The 20,889-nt window shown below is 42.8% G+C and overlaps 1 protein-coding gene across 5 annotated transcripts in view; it reads right to left on the bottom strand.

Annotated features, from left to right (window-relative positions):
• The window catches only part of LOC134342867 (solute carrier family 12 member 5-like), a 1,196,244-nt gene that overhangs the window by 28,076 nt on the left and 1,147,279 nt on the right, over positions 1-20,889 (bottom strand). For all 5 annotated transcript variants that reach the window (XM_063041525.1, XM_063041526.1, XM_063041527.1 and 2 more), the window contains exons 14-17: positions 19,230-19,328; positions 17,259-17,378; positions 14,215-14,319; positions 11,594-11,762 (exon numbers count right to left, since the gene is read on the bottom strand). In XM_063041525.1, coding sequence (XP_062897595.1) covers positions 11,594-11,762; positions 14,215-14,319; positions 17,259-17,378; positions 19,230-19,328 — 493 coding nt within the window. The remainder of the gene's footprint in view (positions 1-11,593; positions 11,763-14,214; positions 14,320-17,258; positions 17,379-19,229; positions 19,329-20,889) is intronic.

The following is a 20,889-nucleotide window of genomic DNA, read 5'->3' as shown; positions in this document are numbered from 1 at the left end:
TTAACTTGTGCTACCTCAGTGCACTGTGTTATGATCTGATCTGTATGAACAGTATGCAAGACAAGCTTTTCACCTTATCTTGATACACATAACAATGGTAAACCAATTTCAATTCCAATTCCAAAGGTCTTGAAGCAACAAAGGCAAGAGAAAGATGAGAAGGGTCTTGGCCTGAAATTTTTTTGTATTGCTTGGAGTCTTGAAGCAAATTGGTTTGTGATGTCACAGACAAAAAACGTGCATATATTGGAAGGAAATTCTGACAAATAGCATTCTTCCTCAGTTATGAATGTCCATCTTAGGGATACCCTGAACATATGGGCAAGCTGTTGGGAGACTGGTGGGTTCGATGAGATAGAGATGGCCTGTGGTTGTGGGGCCACAAGCATCTTCTGTTGGATGGGAGTGGAGCATTTCTTTGAGCCTTGACTCACTGCCCCCCCCCACCCCCACCATCCCTGAGCCACAGCATTCAGGGGCTGGATGGAGCTGAGCTGAGCTGGAGCACTGAGCAGACCCACCTGCTCACTTAGCGAGCTCGCAGCTGCTTCTCCCATGCCTCCTCTCTCTGCCTCACCGTGATCTTCTCCCATATCTTTTTTTTTGTTGACTTCCAACTTACAAACAGTTTGGGTGGCAGGCGGTTCTCTGGAGAGGAATCTGCGGGCTGGCTCTATTCGGTAGGTCAGGCTGAAGCTGAGCATTTCCAGCAGTTTCTGCTTTTAATTCAGGCATTCAGACTTCAACCAACCCTTTGCCTCCACCAACCACTCAGTCTGCTCAGTTCCTACAGTTGTTTGTTTTTTTTTTGCTTTTGCCTGTTAGAGATGCTTATTGCCAGGCCTTTTTGCTGTGGAAATGTTCCTTGACAATTAGCTTGATGGCAAGATGGTGCAGGAGTGTGGTGGCTCGTTGCAAACTGCTCCCTGCAGATCCACTCATTAAATTCAAGAGTATTACAATCGTTCTACTCTTTTCAAGCTAAATTATCTGTCTCTAATTAAGTCTAATACTGTCCTTTCAAAACTTCTTACAGTTCTGCTGATCTTCTGTCCTCCACGAGTTGACCTACCGACCTGACTCGTGGACCCCGATGGAACTGACTGGTGAGGCTTACGGTGGCCCCTTCCCATTGAGTAGAAGATACAAGACCCTGGAAGCAAGTACCAGCAGGCTCAAGGGCAGCTTCTACCCTGCTGTTATAAGACTATTGAATGGTTCCCCAGTATGATAAAGTTGATTCTTGACCTCACAGTCCACCTCATTATGCTCTTGCACCATACTGTGTACTGGGACAGCACTTTCTCTGTATCTGTCGTACTTTATTCTGCATTTTACTACTGTGGTACCTTGTGCTACCCCAATGCACCAATACATTGATACGTATGAACAGTATGCAAGACAAGCTTGTCATTGTGCCTTGGCACATGACAATAATAAACCAGTTCTGATGACCAGCCCCTGCATGATGTAGTCTTGCTCCTGCTGCATGCAGGCACGGGCTGCTTCATGGCTGAGGAGCCAGGAAAGGAATTGAGAGCAGTTATCAGCTAACAGCTCAGCTTCTGACCTCTAATCGAAGGACAGCATTAACGAAGCAGCTGAAGATGGTTGGATCTATTTTTAAAGTAAATGCACCTGCATGCCTTTAATCTTTTTCAGAATATCCTGCTTTTCCCTTGCTAAATAGGACATCAAATCAGGATTGTGCACGGCACCCTACTTGACAGATTACAGATATCATTCACCGGAGTGGCCGCGCAAGCTGCGTTGCACCGCCATCTTCTCCTCCTCCATTTTCCCTGTAGCTGTTTCACCTTCCCTTGTGTTCTAGTGTTGTTTTATATTGTTCTACCTCAATGCACTGTGTAATGACGTGGTCTGTATGAACAGTATACAAGACCAGCTTCTCACTGTATCTCAGTACATGTGACAATAATAAACCATTTCCAGTACCAATTTCATCACAAATCCAGGAGAGAATAGAGTGATTCAGGAGCTTTTATACAGTACTATGTAAGTCTTAAGGGTGTGCGACAGGTGGCAGAGAAAGAGTGCCAAGGGTGGGAGGTGGCACAGGTGCAGACACACCCAGCCCTGAGACACCAGGCAAGGTCATTGGATTCTAAACAATTGGTTCATTGATCATTACGGAAGGTCTGTCTGGTGCTTCCCACTCCCTCCCCTTTCCCTTCCCAACCATGATTCCCTTCTCCCTGACCCTTTTCCTCTCTCAGCCACTATATATACCCAAATCAGAACCAGGTTTATCACCTACCACTACTACGTCGACTCAGGCCTAGGGGGCCAACGCCGGGCCCCTAGGTTTATCATCACTCACATGACATTTTTTTTTTGCAGCAGCAGTACAGTGCAATACATAAAATTACCACAGTACTGTGCAAAATTCTTAGACCCTCTAGCTATATATATATATATACGGTATGTGCCGAAGACTTTTAAAGGTGCTGGTTTGCCAGACAGGGTGACAATATCACTAAAATATAACATACATTATCACCAGCTTCATCCAAAAGACACAGACTACTTCCCTGTGAAGTCCTTTGAAGTAAAGTGGGTTAAAGCTCACAGCTGAGGAAACATTGCCAACTGCCGATAACTTCTGCAGCAGTTCACTGGTCAGAGCTAAGAGTCTGTATCCACGGCAGCACTGCCTTTAAATGTAGATCTTAAGATTTAGGAGCAGAATTAGGCCATTCAGCCCATCAAGTCTGCTCCGCTAGTGTAGACTGGCAACCCATACTGCAGCTCATCCCTGACAGGGGAGCTACAAGTTACATGTACCCCTCATGCTGATCAAAACTAGCTTACTCAATTTGACACCCACAGTCAGAATCAGGCTTATTGTCATGGGCATATGTTGTGAAGTATGTTGTTTTGTGGCAGCAGTACAGTGCAAAGCTAAATTACGGTGCAAAAAATTACCGTAAGCTACCATAAACAGACAAATAGTGCAAAAGAGGTTTAGTGAGGTAGTGTTCATGGGTTTGTGGATCACTCAGAAATCTGATGAAAGAGGAGAAGAAGCTGTTCTTAAAATGTTGAGTGTGAGTCTCCAGTCCTCGCACCTCCTCCCCAGTGGTAGTAACAAATAGAGGGCATGTCGCAGATGGGGAGGGTCTTTAATGATGGATGTTGCCTTCTTGAGGCACCACCTCTTGAAGAGGGCCTCGATGGTGAGGAGGGTTGTGCCTACGGTGGAGCTGGCGCAGTCTACTACTCTCAGCAACCTCTTTTGACCCTGTGCATTGGAGCCTGCAAACCGGGTGGTGATGCATCGGTTACTTTATCCAAACGTCAACAGTGCATTGTTTGGTTAACCCTTGCTGCTCCTGCTGGACGTGAATGAATTGTCTTTTGTACCTCTTGGCTGGTCAAATCTCATTGCATTAATAATGTTGACAACTGATTAAAGGTGTCCCCCAAAAAATTAGTCCTTGCCTGAAATTTGCAGTGATTCTTGTACCAGCAGATACTGATTTGAATAGAACTAGTAGCTCACTTGTGTTTGTATGCTTTTGAAATCCGTGGCAATGATGAATGATTGGCATCGTTTGCCCGGTATATTTGGTTGTTAGTAATAAAATGGTGGGTGGTGACTGCACTCCATCTGCTTGCCATCACTTCACCTAGTTCCCAAATTTCCCAGTTTGAATGCATACAATGGACTCCAGCAAACAAACTCTTTGGAATCCGTTCTCAATAAGTTAGCTATGGTTAATCTGGCACTCTTAGCATTGGTTGACAGGATTTCAAAGGGTAACAAAGAGGCGTACAGGGCTAAGAGAGATCAGCTGGTTGGCCAGTGTCACAGCAGCAGCCTTGTACCCAATGTCAGCAAGACCCAGGAATTGATTGTGAACTTCAGGAAAGGGAAGTCAGGGGAACATACACAGTGCTCATTCAGATTCTGAAGATGGTGGAAATCCAGAGTGGCGCACAAAATGTTGGAGGAACTCACCAGATCAGGCAGCATCTATGGAGAGGAATAAACAGTCGATGATTTGGGCTAAGATTATAATCAATTGTGTGAAAAGCAAGAACATAGAACTGCAACCTAAAATCCCTCAGAGTATTCAGGCATCAGACTGAAGAGAAATTTACCTGCTTATTTTGACTCAGGATCTAAGACAGAGGAATAAGACAATGCAGGATAACACCTAGATGCTAATCAACTATAATTTACAGTAAAATTCATGGCAACCATCTCATATTCCTCTTCAGCACCAACCTTATAATAATTAATTTATTTTCCAAAAGTTGTGAGTCAAAATTAATCTATTGTTCCTGCTAGTCAAATTAGATTTTCAATACTTTGCGGCAGGCATACTGCCATAAAAAAATTATGGACTGTAGCTCGTTTACTATTTAGAAATAAGTTTTCGACTGGTATCTATTTTTCCATTAAATCACAATGCCAGTTTCTTCATTAAAATTCAGAAATGTCCATCACAGCAGCTTCAAGGAGCTGGTATTTTTAAGCTGCTCTTTTGTAAGGTCAAAGGAAGCAGCTAAAACGTTTGGGCTACACTCAAAAGTTTTCATATGTAGAAGTCTAAAAGCTGGTAGACTGGTCCTGCTATTCATAAAAATGCTGAGGTATCCATTCTAGGAACAATCTAATCCAAGAAAGGGCAGGAAATCCACGGCACCTTTGTTTATAAATCCACCACCACCCTGGGCTCCAGCAAACAAACTATTTAGAATCTGTTCTCAAAAAATCAGCTACGGTTAACATGGACATTCTTAGCATTGGTTGACAGGATCTCAGATGGTGATGAAGAGGTGTACAGGAGTAAGATAGATCAGCTGGTTAGCCAGTGTCACAATAGCAACCTCACACTCAATTTCAGCAGGACCCAGGAATTGATTGCGAACTTCAGGAAAGGGAAGTCAGGGGAACATGAACAGTGACTCATTTAGGGGTAAGTAGTGGAAGGGGTGAGCAGCTTCAAGTTCCTAGGCTTGAACTTCTTGGAGGATCTATCTTGGGACTAACACATTGCAGCAATTATGAAGCAGGCACACCAGCAGCTCTGCTTCGTGAGGAGTATGAGGAGATTCAGTACATCACAAAGACTCTTGCAAATTTCTATGGATTAAAGATGGAGATCATTATGACTGGTGGAATCACAGTCTGGTATGGGGGCTCCAATGCATATGATCACAAGGGACTTCCATCACAGGCACAACCCACCCACAGCTAAGGGCATCTTCAAGGGAAAGTGCCTCAAGAAGGTGGCATCCATACTTCAATGCTTGGAACATGCTCTCTTTTCCTTGCTACCATCGGAGTGGAGATACAGGAACCTGAAGTCCCAAATTCAACATCAGAAGCACCTTCTTCACCCTTGCCATCAGATTTATGAATGGTCCACGAGCCTATCAACTCTGTCCCTTTACTCCTTTTCTTTTACATTTTTTTTGCAAATTATGTATTTTTTATGTTATGCATTTTTATGTCTTATATTGTACCTCTGCCACAAAATAACACATTTCACGTCATCAGGCAGTGAAAATGAATCTGATTATGACATATCTGAGATGTTTTTCTTTCCAATTATTTTTATTTCTACTTTGAAACCTACGTGGTCATGGAGAGAATGTACAGACTCCTTACAGACTGCAGGGGAGTTGAACCGGGGTCGCTGGCACTGTGATAATGTTATGCTAGCTGATATGCTACAGTGCTGCCTAATTAAATTGCAATGATGTTCACCTTTTCAAACTGTAAGCGTATTTACCAATGGGGTAATCAATCCAAGTTGTTTAAAATTCTTGAAATTGAAGACCTCATATTCCGTCTGAGTAGCCTCTAATCTGATGGCATGAACATCGATTTCTCTAACCTGGTAATTTCTCCTTTCTCTGTTTTTCCATTCCCCATTCTGGCTCCCCTCTTACCCCTTCTGTTCTCCTCACCTACCTCTGGTGCCCCTCCCCTTTGCCTTTCTCTCATGGTCCACTTTCCTCTCCAAGCAGATTTGTTCTTTTTCAGCACGTTACCTCTTCCAACTAGCACCTCACTTCATCTCCCCCCCCCCACCCAACCAGCTTCCCCTCACCTGGTCTCACCTATCACCTGTGAGCTTACACTCGTTTCCCTCCTCCACCTTCTCATCCTGGCTTCTTCCCCTTTCCTTTCCAGTGCTGACGAAGGGTCTCGGCCTGAAACGTTGACTCTTTATTCCCTTCCACCGATGCTGCCTGATCTGCTGAGTTCCTCCAGTACTTTGTGTAGGTTGCTCAAGATCTCCAGCAACTTCAGAATCTCTTGTGTTTATGCTCTTGAAACTGAACATTCTTTACAGAACAGGATAGCATTAAGTTTTTCTGCTACTGGCAAAATAACTGCAAACAACCCTCTAATCACTGGCTGAACGGGAAGGCATGTGAATGGTCTCCTTGCTGAATCTGTGACAATGTTTCAGATGGCAGTTCTGACTAAGAGGATTCACTGGAAACCGACTGGGTGAGAATGCCAGTGTTTTGAAGCTGTAAGTTGATAAAAACTTTTGCTTGCAGCTTCCAAAAAAATGCCCCAGAACCTATTTGTGGTAATTATATTATGATTGGAGACAAAAGAACCTCTCTGAAAACAAAATGCGTTATAAAAGAGAAAACATGCCCGGTTTTGGCATGTGAAAACACAAGTAGCTGATGGATCAGTGAAGCATAATTAAAGAAAACAATGCAATTATTAGCCTGTGTGCAGAATGAAAGGGAACAAGTTGTACTTCAGTCTCACCCTACCAAGGTAATTGGAAAGCACATAGAACAAAGAAATATTTTATGGATCCTTTATTCTTACGAAGGAAATCAAAGCTGTCAGTTTGTCAGTAAAAGGAAATTCAAGTCATAATCTAGAATTGAATGATACATGACCCAGTTTGTGTTAGTGGCTATATCTAAAATACTGTCCAATATTGGGCAAAGTGCCTCACTTCCCCATCATAGATTGGATGTGGCTTTTCTATGGGATTATTAGATTAACTGGACTTTAGCTGGAACACTCAGGGAAGCTTATTAAAATGTATTGGTGTTTATAGGCAACAAGCAACCAGCTGGAGGAATGCACCAGGTCAAGCTGCACTGGCAAAAAAAGAATTGCTGATATTTTGGGTCCAAAGGGTTTCAACCTGAAACGTTGATGATTCTTTTCCTCCCATAGATGCTACTTAACCCACTGTTCCTCCAGCTGATTGGTTGTTGCTCCAGATACCAGCGTCTGCAGTCTCTTGTGTCCCCTTGGTGTTAATGAGGTTTGATTGCATATTATTGAAAATAATGGCCATGAAAATAGACGGTTTTATTCGATGGATAATGATTTAACCCCATGAAAATGTTAATTCTGGAAAAAAAAATCACAAAATTTGAATTGAAAGGATGATATCAGAAGTTTCCTTCGGTGGCCACTTTATTAGGTACATAATAACATGGCCACTGAGTGTGTGTTCATGGTCTTCTACTGCTGCGGCCACTTTATGGTTCAACGTGTTGTGCATTCAGAGATGGTCTTCTGCACACAACTGTTGCATCATGTGGGTAGTTAAGTTACTGTCTTCTTCCTGTCAGCTTGAACCAGTCTGGCCATTTTCCTCTGACCTCTCTTGTTAACAAGGCGTTTTTGTTCACAGAACTACCACTTACTGGAAGTTTTTTTTTTGCTTATCACACCATTCTCTGTAAACTCTTGAGATTGCTATGTGTGAAAATCCCTGGAGATCTGCAGTTTCTGAGATAATCAAACCACCCTGTCTGGCATCAACAATCATTTCATGGTCTAAGTCACTTAGATCACATTTCTTTCCCATTCTGATGTTTGGTCTGAACAAAAACTGAACCCCTTGACCATGTCTGCATTGACTTATTGACACATGATTGGCTGATTAGATATTTGCATTAACAAGCAGATGTACAGGTGTACCTAATAAAGTGGCCACAATGTAGATTCTGAATGATAATGACTTAAGTCCATTAAAATGTTAATTCTGGAAAAAAATTCAAAGCTTGAATTGAAAGTATAATATTGGAAGTTTTCTTATCCATAAATATTGAACTTCTTTGCCAGCTTGACACTGAATGATACAGTACAATCCTGGACTGAAATGCTATCAGCTGGAAAATTTGCTGAATGTCCGACAGTCATAGCAAGTGTTGGGCCAAAGACTTCAAATCATAAAATCTGGTATCATGCCCTTTATGTTCTGAACATATTGGATTGTTCTTTTCCCTTTTTTGATACTGGATTGGCTGGTGTGGTAAAGGGACAGTGTTGCACATTGCAATAGAGACATATGGGTACACGACATGATGAGACGTGTAAGTAGAGTAAAAGTAGTCTTTTCCCAGGGTTGGGGAATGAAGCACCAGAGGTCATAGGTTTAAGGTGGGAGATGAGAGGTTTAATAGGAACTCAAGGGCAACATTTTACCCAGAGTGTGGGGTTAATTATGAGGGATGATAATCAAAGGCAGGGAAATGGAACTAGCTTAGATAGGAATCTTGCTTGGCATGCACCAGTGTAAGAAGAAAATGTTACGAAAGGCAAGTTTGATTCCTCCTTGATGTGTGCAAAGTGTGCAGCAAGAAATGGTGGTTGCAACACAAACGGTGGTAATTACCTGCAGATATACTTGGATGCATGCTCTTGAGATTAGATACTGGCGAAGAATGCCATTTTGCAGACCTGAGGAAATCTACAGATGCTGGAAATTCAAGCAACACACACAAAAAATGCAGGTGAACGCAGCGGGCCAGGCAGCATCTACAGGAAGAGGTACAGTCGACGTTTCGAGCCGGGACCCTTCGTCAGGACTCGTCGACTGTACCTCTTCCTATAGATGCTGCCTGGCCTGCTGTGTTCACCAGCATTTTTTGTGTGTGTTGCATTTTGCAGGCCTGCTATTTTTGTCTTTGGTGGCATGGTAGCATAGCTACTACAGTACCTGCAACCCAAGCTCAACTCTTCTGAGGTCTGTAAGGGGTTTGTGAGTTCTCCCTGTGACCATGAAGGGGCCCTTTGGGTGTTCTGGTTCTCTCCCACACTAAAAGATGTATGGGTTAATTCATATGTGTGTAATTATGCTGCATGAGCTCATTGGGTCAGAACGGCCTGTCACCATGCTGTATCTCTAAATAAAAAAATATTCACCTTGGCCAAGGGTCACAAGAGATAAGGGGACACAGAATGGTACAATAACTGAATGGAGAAGTATTGGGATGAGAATTATGATAGGTGTTTGAAAGTTTGAACCTTCTCCACTGGTGCAAAGAGAAAGGGAGGAGGCAGCAGGGTAGGCTGTCGGGCATTTCTGTTTTATTTAATTTATTTTCTTTTATTTACTTATACAACGTGGAACGGACCCTTCCAGCACGAAGAGCCGTGCTGCCCAGCAACCCACCTTTTTAACCCGAGCCTAATCACAGGACAATTTACAATAACCAGTCAACCTACTAACTGGTAGGCCTTTGGACTGTGGGAGAAAATTGGAGCACCCAGAGGAAACCCACGCAGTTCACGGGGAGAACATACAAACTCCTCACAGACGGTACCAGAATTGAACTCTGAACTCCTGAACACACCCAAGCATCGTGCTAACCACTATGGCGCCACTTGAGAATCCCTCCAGCTTTGTATAGACTGGCAATAAATATTATTTAATTTTCTTCTCTTTTTTATTAAGAATTTTTCTTTCTTTCTGTATTTTATTCTTTATAATACTTATAAACTTTAACACATGTATAGTGTCTCCTTTATTTGCAAATATCTCTCATTGCTGAAGTAGAAAGACAAGGAACGGAATTTCAAAATACTTTTGTTACATCCAATTGTGCTGAAGGGCCTGTATACATGTTCTCTGACACTACAGCACATTCAGCTTACCAAGTCAGTTCTGACCAGGTGTGGTTGAGATGCTTTGCTATCTGAGGTATGTGGTATGAGGTATCTGGGGCCGTGTACAATCCGGATTTGATGGAGACAGCTGTGAGAGCACGGAAGAACACCTGGAGTAACTTCTGAAATGCCCGCTTCGCTGCCGCTGCTACTGTGCGATCGAGAATCTCCAGAGACGAAGGCCCCAGATCCTCGACTTTGCCTATTGCTTGTTGCCAGGGCCGAGGTCAAAGCGCTCGGCAGAGGTGGTGCATGGTGCTCGGTGTCGGAGGCTTGGAGTTTTCGGACAGACTCAGAGTCGGACTGTGATCGGATGCTTCCAGGATGCTGTATCGGCAAGTTGGCGGCGCTGGAAGTTTACCGTCTGTGTGAGATGATGGGACTTTCAAGAGACTTTGAGATTTTACCGTGCCATGGTCTGTTCTTATCAAATTACGGTACTGCTTTGCACTGTTGTAACTATATGTTATAATTATGTGGTTTTTGTTAGTTTTTAAGCTGGTTTGTCATGTGTTTTCGTGATATCATTCTGGAAAAACATTGTATCATTTCTTAATGCATGCATTACTAAATGACAATAAAAAGTGAACTGCGTGTCCTCATAATCTAATCTAATGTGCTTGGGATATACCTCATGCAAATATTGGGATCCTTCATTTTAATTTGCAAAAAAACCTACTAAAAGTTGTAGGACCTACTAATAAATGACTTCCTTCAACAATACACTTAAAAATGATGGATTATTCTCAACCAAATGGAATATTTTCTAATTTAGGGTTGAGCCTTACCAGTTTTATCAATACACCATAGAAGGCATCCTATCTGAATACATCGTGGCTTGGCGTGGCAACTACTCTCCAAGTGACTGCAAGAAGTGGCAGAGTTGCGAACACAGCTCAGCACATCAAGGACACCAGCCTCCCCTCCATGGGCTCTACCCATAGTTCTCATTGCCTCACTAAAGCAGTCAGCATAATCAAAAACCCCACCCACTCCGGACATTATCTCTTCTCCCTTCTTCCACTGGGTCGAAGATACAAATGCCTAAAGCATGTGCCACTAGGCTCAAGAACAGCTTCTACCCTACTGTTATAAGGCTTAATATGACTCTTGACTTCACAATCTTCCTCATTATGATCTTGCAAATTATTGTTTACCTACACTGCACTTTCTCTGTAGCTGCCACACTTTATTTTGCACTGTTATTGTTTCACCTTGTTTTATCTCAATGCACTGTGTAATGATATGCATAGCATGCAGGAAGAGCTTTTCGTTGTATCACAGTACCTGTGACAGTAATAAATCAATTTCAATTCTAATACAATTTGCCAGCAGCATTATCAACAATAGCAATTAGCTTATGTACTAATGACAGTGTTCTCCACTTCAGAAATTTATTGAAGTGAAAGATACATTGAATACTGTCATTTGAGGTGAGTTAATTCAGGTGTTTCATGCTGCAGCCTAAATATCTAATAAGAGTCAGGTGTGAATTATGTGGTAAACAGATTTACACTGCTCCTATATAACACATTATAGAACTTGACTGCAAACTCTCGATGAATGTAAATAAGGAACTCTCTCCAAAGGAGATTTATAAAGGGATAACCTTATTCTGTCAGTCCACGCTCATATCAATTGAAACAAAACTTGCAAAAATATGTGAGTGATTACCTCCTCGGCACGTTGGGCTTGGGGGTGATTTTCCAAGAACCTGCCCTCTAACACAGAGCCCACAATGGTGAGCCCTTTCCCAGCCTTCAGCTGGCATGTGAATGTCAAAAGTTGTGGGTGTTTGACATTCTGGTCTTGGTCCACCTTTACGAGCACGAGAAGCTGGGGCCTAACAACAAAGCAGAATATTTTGTCAACTCAACTTACGATGAGAAAAACATTACTTATCCAGTCTAGATGTCGATGCATTTAAAGCAGATTTATTATAATAGAAGCTAAGCCTTGATTATCATCCATTCTGGAGGAGTAAAGTTGAGTTAATGTCTTAAAGGTACAGAGATGCACAGCACAGAAATGTGCCCTCCAGCCACTAACTCGGCACTGACTATTAAGTACTAATTTACACTAATCATTCCTTCCCCATTTTATTCTCCCCTCATTCTCATCTACTCCCTCCCCCCACCAATTCCACCACTCACCTGCATACTACGAGCAATTTACAGCGGCCAATCAAGAGGACTAGAATAGGAAAGCAAGATGTAATGCTGAGGCTTTATAAGGCTTTGGTCACAATACATTTAGAGTATTGTGAGCAGTTTTTATGCCCCATATCTAAGAAAGGATGTGCTAGCATGGGGAGGGTCTAGAGGAAATTTATGAGAATGATTCTGGGAATGAAAGGGTCAAGGTATGTATGAGTTTTTTGATGACTCTTGGCCTGTACTTGCTGGAGTTTTAAAGTAATGAGACCTTACTGAAACCTACCAAGTCTTGAAAGGCCTAGATAGAGTGAACATGTAGAGGATGCTTCCAATAGAGGGATATTAAGACCATAAGGCATAGGAGCAGAATTAGGCTATTTGGCCCATCGAGTCCGCTCCACCATTTCATCATGGCTGATCCACTTCCCCCTCAATCCCAGTGTCCTGCCTTCTCCCTATAACCTTTCACGCCCTGACTAATCAAGAACCTATCAGCCTCTGCCTTAAATGTACTCAGTGACTTGGCCTCCACAGCCGCCTGTGGCAAATAATTTCACAGATTCACCACCCTCTGGCTAAAGAAATTCCTCCTCACCTCTGTTCTAAATGGACTTCCCTCTATTTTGAGGCTGTTCCTTCTGGTTGTAGATTCATCCACCAAAGGAAACATGCTCTTCACATCCACTCTGTCTAGGCTTTTCAACATTCGGTAGGTTTCAATGAGATCCCCCCTCATTCATCGAAATTCCAGTAAGTATAGGCCTCGAGCCTTCAATCACTGCTCAAATTAAGGTTAATTCCCGGCATGGTGAGACTGTCATATGTTGAAAGATTGGAGCGACTGGGCTTGTATACACTGGAATTTAGAAGGATGAGAGGGGATCTGATTGAAACATATAAGATTATTAAGGAATTGGACACGCTAGAGGCAGGAAACATGTTCCCGATGTTGGGGAGTTCCGAACCAGAGGACACAGTTTAAGAATAAGGGGTAGACAATTTAGAACGGAGTTGAGGAAAAACTTTTTCACACAGAGGGTTCTGGTTCTGTGAAATGCTCTGCCTCGGAAGGCAATGGAGGCCAATTCTCTGGATTCTTTCAAAAAGGAGTTAGATAGAGCTCTTAAAGATAGCGGAGTGAAGGGATATGGGGAGAAGGCAGGAAAAGGGTACTGATTGTGGATGATCAGCCATGAACACAGTGAATGGTGGTGCCGGCTCGAAGGGTTGCATGGTCTACTCCTGCACCTATTGTCTATTGTCTAAATGATAACCCTTTCATTCCCAGAATCATTCTCGTGAACCTCCTCTGAACCCTCTCCAATGTCAGCACATTGGAGAGGGTTCCTGCATACTACTAGTGTTTTCAACAGTGAAGACTGATGCAAAATACTTATTCGGTTCATCTTCCATTTCCTTGTCCCCCATTATTATCTCACCAGTGTTACTATAGGACCAGAGGGCACAGTCTCAGTAAACAAGGAACTCCCTTTAGAACAGAGATGAAGAGGAATCTTTTTTAGCCAGGTGGTGCAGATCTGTGGAAATCATTGCCACAGATACCTGTGGAAGCCAAGTCATTGGATATATTTAAAGCAGAGGTGGATAGATACTTAATTTGTAAGGGTGTTGTGGGGAGAAGGCAGCAGAATGGTGTTGAGAGGGATAATAAATCAGCCATCATGGAATGGCGGAGCAGACTCAATGGACCAAATGGCCTAATTCTCCTCCTATGCTTCTGGTCTTATGGCCTAACTAGCCCCCCCATCTTGGGAAGTGGGAGGAAACTCTTATGGCCACTGGTGTGACATGCAAACTCTAATTAGACAGCAGAACAGGCCAAGGTTGGACCTGGACCTCCGGTGCTATGAGGCTGCAGCTCTGTGCCAACCAGATCACCTCAACACGGTGTAGCTGTACAATGAGAGGAAAACAAAACATCCTCTGTATCTGTCCAATCTAACTGAGTAACCACAACCCCGAGTGCGTAGTGACAGAGGTAGAAAACAAACCCTTCAAAATAGGCTAGCTATTGCTGGGTTTATTAACCTCTGCTCTTTTGTCACTGATAACCACCAAATGCCAGCAGATTTGCAGATATTATCACAATACCATTTTGATGCAGATTCGGTTACTTGCCTCCAATTCTTGGTGTGTGGAGGGCCTTCTTCAAGCCGGAGCAGAGCATAACGTGCCGCACTGAGTGACAGGCCACGGATTCCATCGCCCCATTCTTTCTCAGCTCTATAGGGAGAATATAAAGATCAGGGATACATCCTGCTGTTCAATACCATAGGAATGACCCTTATAGCTCTTGCTTTACTGATTAATAATGAATGGACAGCAGCACGTTTGCAATGTTGTCCACGAAGTGTACAAGCTAGTGTAAAGGGCTCAGCATATGACTGGAATTCTCACCTAGGTTAGACTCCATAAAAATTGATTTCATTGTTTAAATATCGGATCATTGGATTACTGAGGTCATTGTTTTTCACTCCTTCAGTGTAATTTAGAAGTAGGCACATTTACTTTCCTAAACTCGCTAGGCTTTTCTTTGTTGACATTTTTTGCCCTTTGGAGCTTTTCTAATCATTGTTGCTCAAGGTCCTTTTGCTAGAAACTAAATCCATTCATCCAATGAGGAAACCATTTCTTCTTGCTCTTCTTTTTTTCCTCCTCCTCCTCTTGTTCTTGTTGTCGTTTTCATTCTTCTACTCCTTCTTCCTCTTCTTCTTTCTTATTTTCTTCAACCTCCCCCTCTTATTCTTCTTCCTCTTCCTTTTCCTTCTTCATCATTTTCTTCTTCCTCTTATTATTGTTGCTTCTTCTTCTTCTCCTTCTTCCTCTCCTTTTTGCTCTTATTTTTCCTCTTCTCTTTCTTCCTCCTCCTCTTCTTCCTCTACCAAAGTCATATATCAGTCTACTGAGGGGTACCATACAAAGCTCGTAAGTTAGGCTCATCATGTTCTTCAAACCCAGCCTGTCGTCGATCAGTGAGTAGACCAGTCGGTGAATGGCCACATACGAGTGTTTGCTGTGATATAGATCTCATTTCAGCATAATTAGTGACAATGGTTTCCCATTGTCCAGCACTGATCCCACCACAGGGGAAAGAATTAAACTGTGTTGAATTGAATCTCCTTCGGGTGATGGGAAATTTCTAGAGGACACTTTGACTCCGGCAAGTATCATTGCTACTGTACAAGCCGAGTCCAGGACAGCTGACAAGGGGATGCGTGGATCCCACACCCAGATGCATACAGCCCAGTCTATCACAGGCAAAGCCCTGCCCACCATGGAGTACACTTACAAAGTACACTGTCACAAAAAAGCAGCGTCCATCATTAAGGACCCCCACCATCCGGACCATGCCCTCTTTTCAGTGCTGTCATTGCGAAGGTGGTCCAGGAGCTTTAGATCCCACACCACCAGCTTTGAGAACAGTTATTACCCTTCAACCATCAGGCCCCGGAACCAGCGTGGATAACGACACTCACCTCAACACTGCACTGATTCCAGAACCTATGGATTCACTTTCATGGACTTAGCAACTCAAGTCTCAGTAGTATGTATGTATGTATGTATGTATTTATTTAATTTTCGTGTATAGATTTTTATTGATTCTATTGTATTTCTTTACTTTCCTATGAATGCCTGCAACATAATGAATCTCAAGGTGATACAATATATGGTGATGTCTATGTACTTTGACAATAAATTTACTTTGAACTTTCAAATCTGAAGTGTGACAGCTAAGGCTGATCGAACTGGATCTTCAGGGGTCGATTTCCAGAAGATGGGTGAGTGGGAGATGCAAGGAGCACATTAATAATGGGTTCAGCAAATTCTTACCAAACTGAAAGCTGGAAACAATACAGGATCAACTGGTTTTGAAATGCATACATCTGACTACATGCAGGCAGCTAACTACAAGTAATTAGCTTAGAAAGAGATGTGTCAGAGTGGCCAGTCTGGTAAACTGATTGCAACTGTTGGAATGTTTGAGCACCAACAGAGAATTGGTACAGGGAGAAGTCGAAAAACTAAAAGACCAACCACTCACTTATGTCCACGCTGCACTAGAATATGTGGATCCCAGATTGGTCTCTACAGATACCCGAGGACCCACCAATAGACAACCGTTTCAGAGAATATCATACTTGACTTGAGTGTTCACACTACAGGGAAAATACAACCGTACGTCTTGCTATAAATTCACTGTTGTTGGAATAAAGAAATGGAAGACTGGATGACAAAAATGTCTTTACATTTTCTAGTTTATTAAGTACAGAACCACCTCAGCAACTTTCCATCTTGTCCTGGGGTTGGAAAACTGTATGTGGGTAGGAGGGAGGAACGGGGCTTGTTTTGCAGTGGTTTTTTTGTCGCTTGTTGTACTCCGTGCGGCTCTGCTGAACATTGTGAGCATGCTCTGCTAGGGCCGGAATGTGTGCCGACACATGCGGGCTGCCTCTAGCCCATCCTCGGGTGTGGTTGTTGTTTATACAAACAATGTATTTCACTGTACGTTTGAATCTGATCTGAATCTACAAAGATAATTTTACTCTTTCCCCAGATACTGTGCGACTGCTGTATCTTTTCCTGTATTTCCTGCTTTTTTACCAGATGATCAGCATCATTACGCCACCAGGTTCAGGAACAACTGTTACCCATTCACCGTCAGGCTCCTGAACCAGAGTGAAATGAACTGAACTGATTCCACAACAGGTAGGCTCACTTTCAGCAGCTCTACAACTCGTTCTCAGTACTACTTATTTTTTCAGTCTATCTCTTCTTTTTTTTGTATTTGCACAATTTGTTTTCTTTTGGACGCTGGTTGTTTGTGTAGTTTTTCATTGATTCTATTGTATTTCTTTGTTCTGCTGTGAATGATTCCCAGAGTAGTATATGGTGACATATATCTACTTTGATGCTAAATTTACTTTGACCTTTTGAACTTTGAGCATCTGCACCCGTTTGCCTTGGCTTTTTCTCATACTTTCATTGGCTCAGCATGTGAGAAGCCAACCATTATTTAAGCTAAAGAGCTAGTACTGTTTAACTTAGCAATAGCACTTTGCTCAGAGTGCAAATCAACATCGACAGGATAGGACTAACTGCACTCCAGGACACGGCGTTGTTTATTCTGCAAAGAACCGCACAAAATGAGCATTGTCACTTACCCATTGAACTCAATGTATTTGTAGATAAGTCCAGCAATTACCATGGCTACTATGGCATAGTACCAAGAGCATATAAACATCAAAGCCAGGCACAGGCTCATTCCCAGGAATGACATAGACCTGAGGAAAAAAATGAAAGCCCATCACAAGCTGCAGTAATATAATTGCAGTTTTTAACATACATTGCCCATTGAAGCATCCGTTACGTATGAACAATTTATCTCCTCTTATTTGGTACTATGCATTATAGCACTTACGCAATGGTGCCTGTTTTTGTATTACAATGGTGACCAGTAATCAGCAATTAATTAGTTTGAAAGCCTGAAATTGTGGAAGACTCTGGGTGTGGAGGTCTGTGTGTGTGTGGCAGGGGGGCGGGTTTGGAAAAGGGCTTGTTTTGCTGTCATTGGTGACAGTGCTGCCTGTGCTGTTGCTGTGTTGAATGTCGTGTGCTTGCTATGTTGGCGCTGGAATGCTTGAGGGCTGCCCCAGCCCACCGTTGGGTGTGTTGATTGTTAATGGAAATGACGCATTTCACTGTATGCTTCGATGTGCTTGTGATAAGTTAATCTGAATCCGAATCTGACCCTAGAGAACTTTGTGTTTTTGTAATTCACGAAAGAATTTTGCCAAAACAGAGGCATGATAATCATACATCTGAGATCTTCTCCTTCTGGATGAGATCTTTGCTGGAGATTAGTATTACATCTGCACAGTATGAGTAGAGATGAGTTTGTTTTGCCTTGTAGCGTGAAGATATGGACCCACTGAGCGTTTTGCTGTAGTAATCATTTCACTTTAATGATGTTGACATTTTGTTGTAAGAATTACCCATAAAATGAATGAGGAAGGCTTTGACACACTAACACTGGCGCTGGGTGGTTCAGACCTCTTTATTGGATGAGCACGTTAACGGGAGAAATGCTGCGGTTAGATGAAGTTTGCTGATATTGAAAATTAATCCTGATAATTCCTGATTAAATCCTCAGAAATTTACTGTTTTTATCTGCTCTCCTCAATGTAACACATTCCAAGGAATCTGCTACCTTCTGTAAAACATTCATAAGTGCTCTAATCTACTTTTTATCAACCCAACATACATTAAATAATCTGTCATTATATGCATTATACTCGGATACTGATGCATTCCTTCAGCAACACTCTGCTTTATTTAAGAGTAATTTTTCAAATGCTTCTGTCATGACTGGACAAAGATGACAGCATCACAAATGTAGACCTCTAAGTAAATAGTAAATGTCTATGTACTGTACATTGCACACTGGTCATTTTCTTGGCAGTGAGTGGATATATATGAAGTGTTCCACAAAGGTCACCCTACTATTTTCAGGTGCATATGTTGTCCTTAAATAGGACATTGCTGATGAAAGTGTAGTGGTATCGAATGGTATTCTGCCTGTTAAGGATCATGAATGAAATATAGGGGAGAGGTACTTTACACAATGTGTGGCCCGTTTCAATGAGGTGCAAAATGAAGTGACTGGACAGGTCTGAAGCAGATGGTCTTGAGCTTGGATCCACCAAAATTCTGTATTTCTATTCTCCTGATCTTCTTCCAGCCATAGATGGCAGGCCCTGTCATATTCACAACCTCATCATCCACTCCCCAAACATGACCAGTAATCCTGCCCCAGATCACAAAATACTTTGTTATGTCATCCCCGCTATAACCTGAACTTTGTGGTCTGGTTCTGGTCCCCCTTTCTCAGAATCACTCGCCACCTCCCCAGCAACCGAGTTGCCCTTCCCCCTCTGCAACATCCACCGCCTGCCTGAGCCCCTCCACCAGCGAAAGGAGAAGGAAGGTCTTTGTATCCACACTGTGCAATGCCTGCTACCTAACACACAAAACAGTCTCCTGGGTCAATCATCCTGCTTTGTCAGTTTAGTACACTTTCCCTGGCACAGAACAATTTCTAAGTCTAGGTAGAATTGAGCGTCACTGTTTCATACCAGTGGTAATATTTGAATCGGGGTCTCCAGTTTGGAGTTCGGAGTAAGGTTTGCAGAGCACAGGCCAGGTTCACGAACATGTAGCACATTAGGAAGAACCTGTTGGGAAAGAAAAGCCATTTTAAGTCACTTCCTTTGTAATTTAACAGAAATTGGAGAGTTTATCTTCAACTGGTATTAAAGAAAACATAAAAAGCGTGAAGCTAGTAAAGAGCAAACCTCACATTACACACAACGTACACTACCTTTGACTGTAAGACCAGTCTTACTTATAATAATGCCATTAATACTTTTTATTATAATATATTTTATTAATATTCGAAAATTAATATTTGAAACCTCTGTTCATTGTGTCAATTCTGATCTCAAACATTAAACCAGTTTTTCTTTTTCAGATGTTCACTGAGTTGCTCCATTTCCCCCCAGTTTTTAAAAATATTTATTTCAGGTTTTCAGCAATCATAGACCTTTTGGGCATCATTGGTACAGTAGCAGTTAGTGCAACACTATTACAGTTCAAGCGACCCGGGTTCAACTCCTCCACTGTCGGTGAGGAGTTTGCGCGTTCTCCCCACGACCACACAGGATTCCTCCGGGTGCTGCGGTTTCCTCCCGCATTCTAAAGATGTACAGGTCATGAGATTAGTTGGATCCATGGGTGTAACTGGGTGGCATGGACTTGCTGAGCTGAAAGGCCTTTACCTGCTGTATCTCCAATAATAGTCTTTCTGCCTCTGAATGGTGTACAAGTTTCAGATTGTGGCCTTCAGTGTTGATAAATAGTGATGTAGTTGGGCTTGATGTAACGTTATCTCTGTGCACATTTGTACTGATAACTGGTAAACGTTGCTTTGCTGTGGGAAAGGACCTGGGACAATAATGGATAAAAACTAAAGATTCACGTGCAATACGATGAAACCATTGAGATTTAGATGAGCTTTGTTTTTTCACATGTACATTGAAACACACAGTGAAATACATCCTTTACATCAAATCGCTTGCTGGGCAGCCCGCAGGTGTTGCCACACATCCGGCACTAACATAGCATGTCCATCCCCTTCTCACAATTCCTCCACCTTCGCCGCATGAGGCTTTTCATTCTAGAATGAAGGAGATATCCTCCTTTTTCAAAGAAAAGGGGTTCCTTTCTTCCACTATCAACACTGCCCTCAACTACATCTCTTCCATTTCACGCACGTTTGCTCTTACCCTATCGTCTCGCCACCCTACCAGGGATGGGGTTCCTCTTGTCCTCACCTACCACCCCACCAGCGTCTGCGTCCAGCATATAATTCTCCGGAACTTCCACCAGCCCCAATGGGATCCCACAACCAAGCACATCTTTCCCTCCCCCTAACTTTCTTCTTTCTGCAGGGATTGCTCCCTACGCAACTCCCTTGTCCATTCATCCCTCCCCACTGATCTCCCTTCTGGCACTTATCCTTGTAAGTGGAACAAGTGCTACTCCTGCCCCTACACCTCCTCCGTCACTACCATTCAGGGCCCCAAACAGTCCTTCCAGGTGAGGCAATGCCTCACCTGTGAGTCGGCTGGGGTGATATACTGTGTCCGGTGCTCCAGGTGTGGCCTCCTGTATATCGGTGAGACCTCAGGTAGTTTCGCTGAGCACCTACGCTCTGTCTGCCTGAAGAAGTGGGAT

The sequence above is a fragment of the Mobula hypostoma genome, chromosome 2 (genome assembly GCF_963921235.1).
Source record: "Mobula hypostoma chromosome 2, sMobHyp1.1, whole genome shotgun sequence".
NCBI classification, from domain to species: domain Eukaryota; kingdom Metazoa; phylum Chordata; class Chondrichthyes; order Myliobatiformes; family Myliobatidae; genus Mobula; species Mobula hypostoma.
Note: the sequence above shows the minus strand (reverse complement) of the source record. Positions and strands in the feature narration are given on the sequence as shown.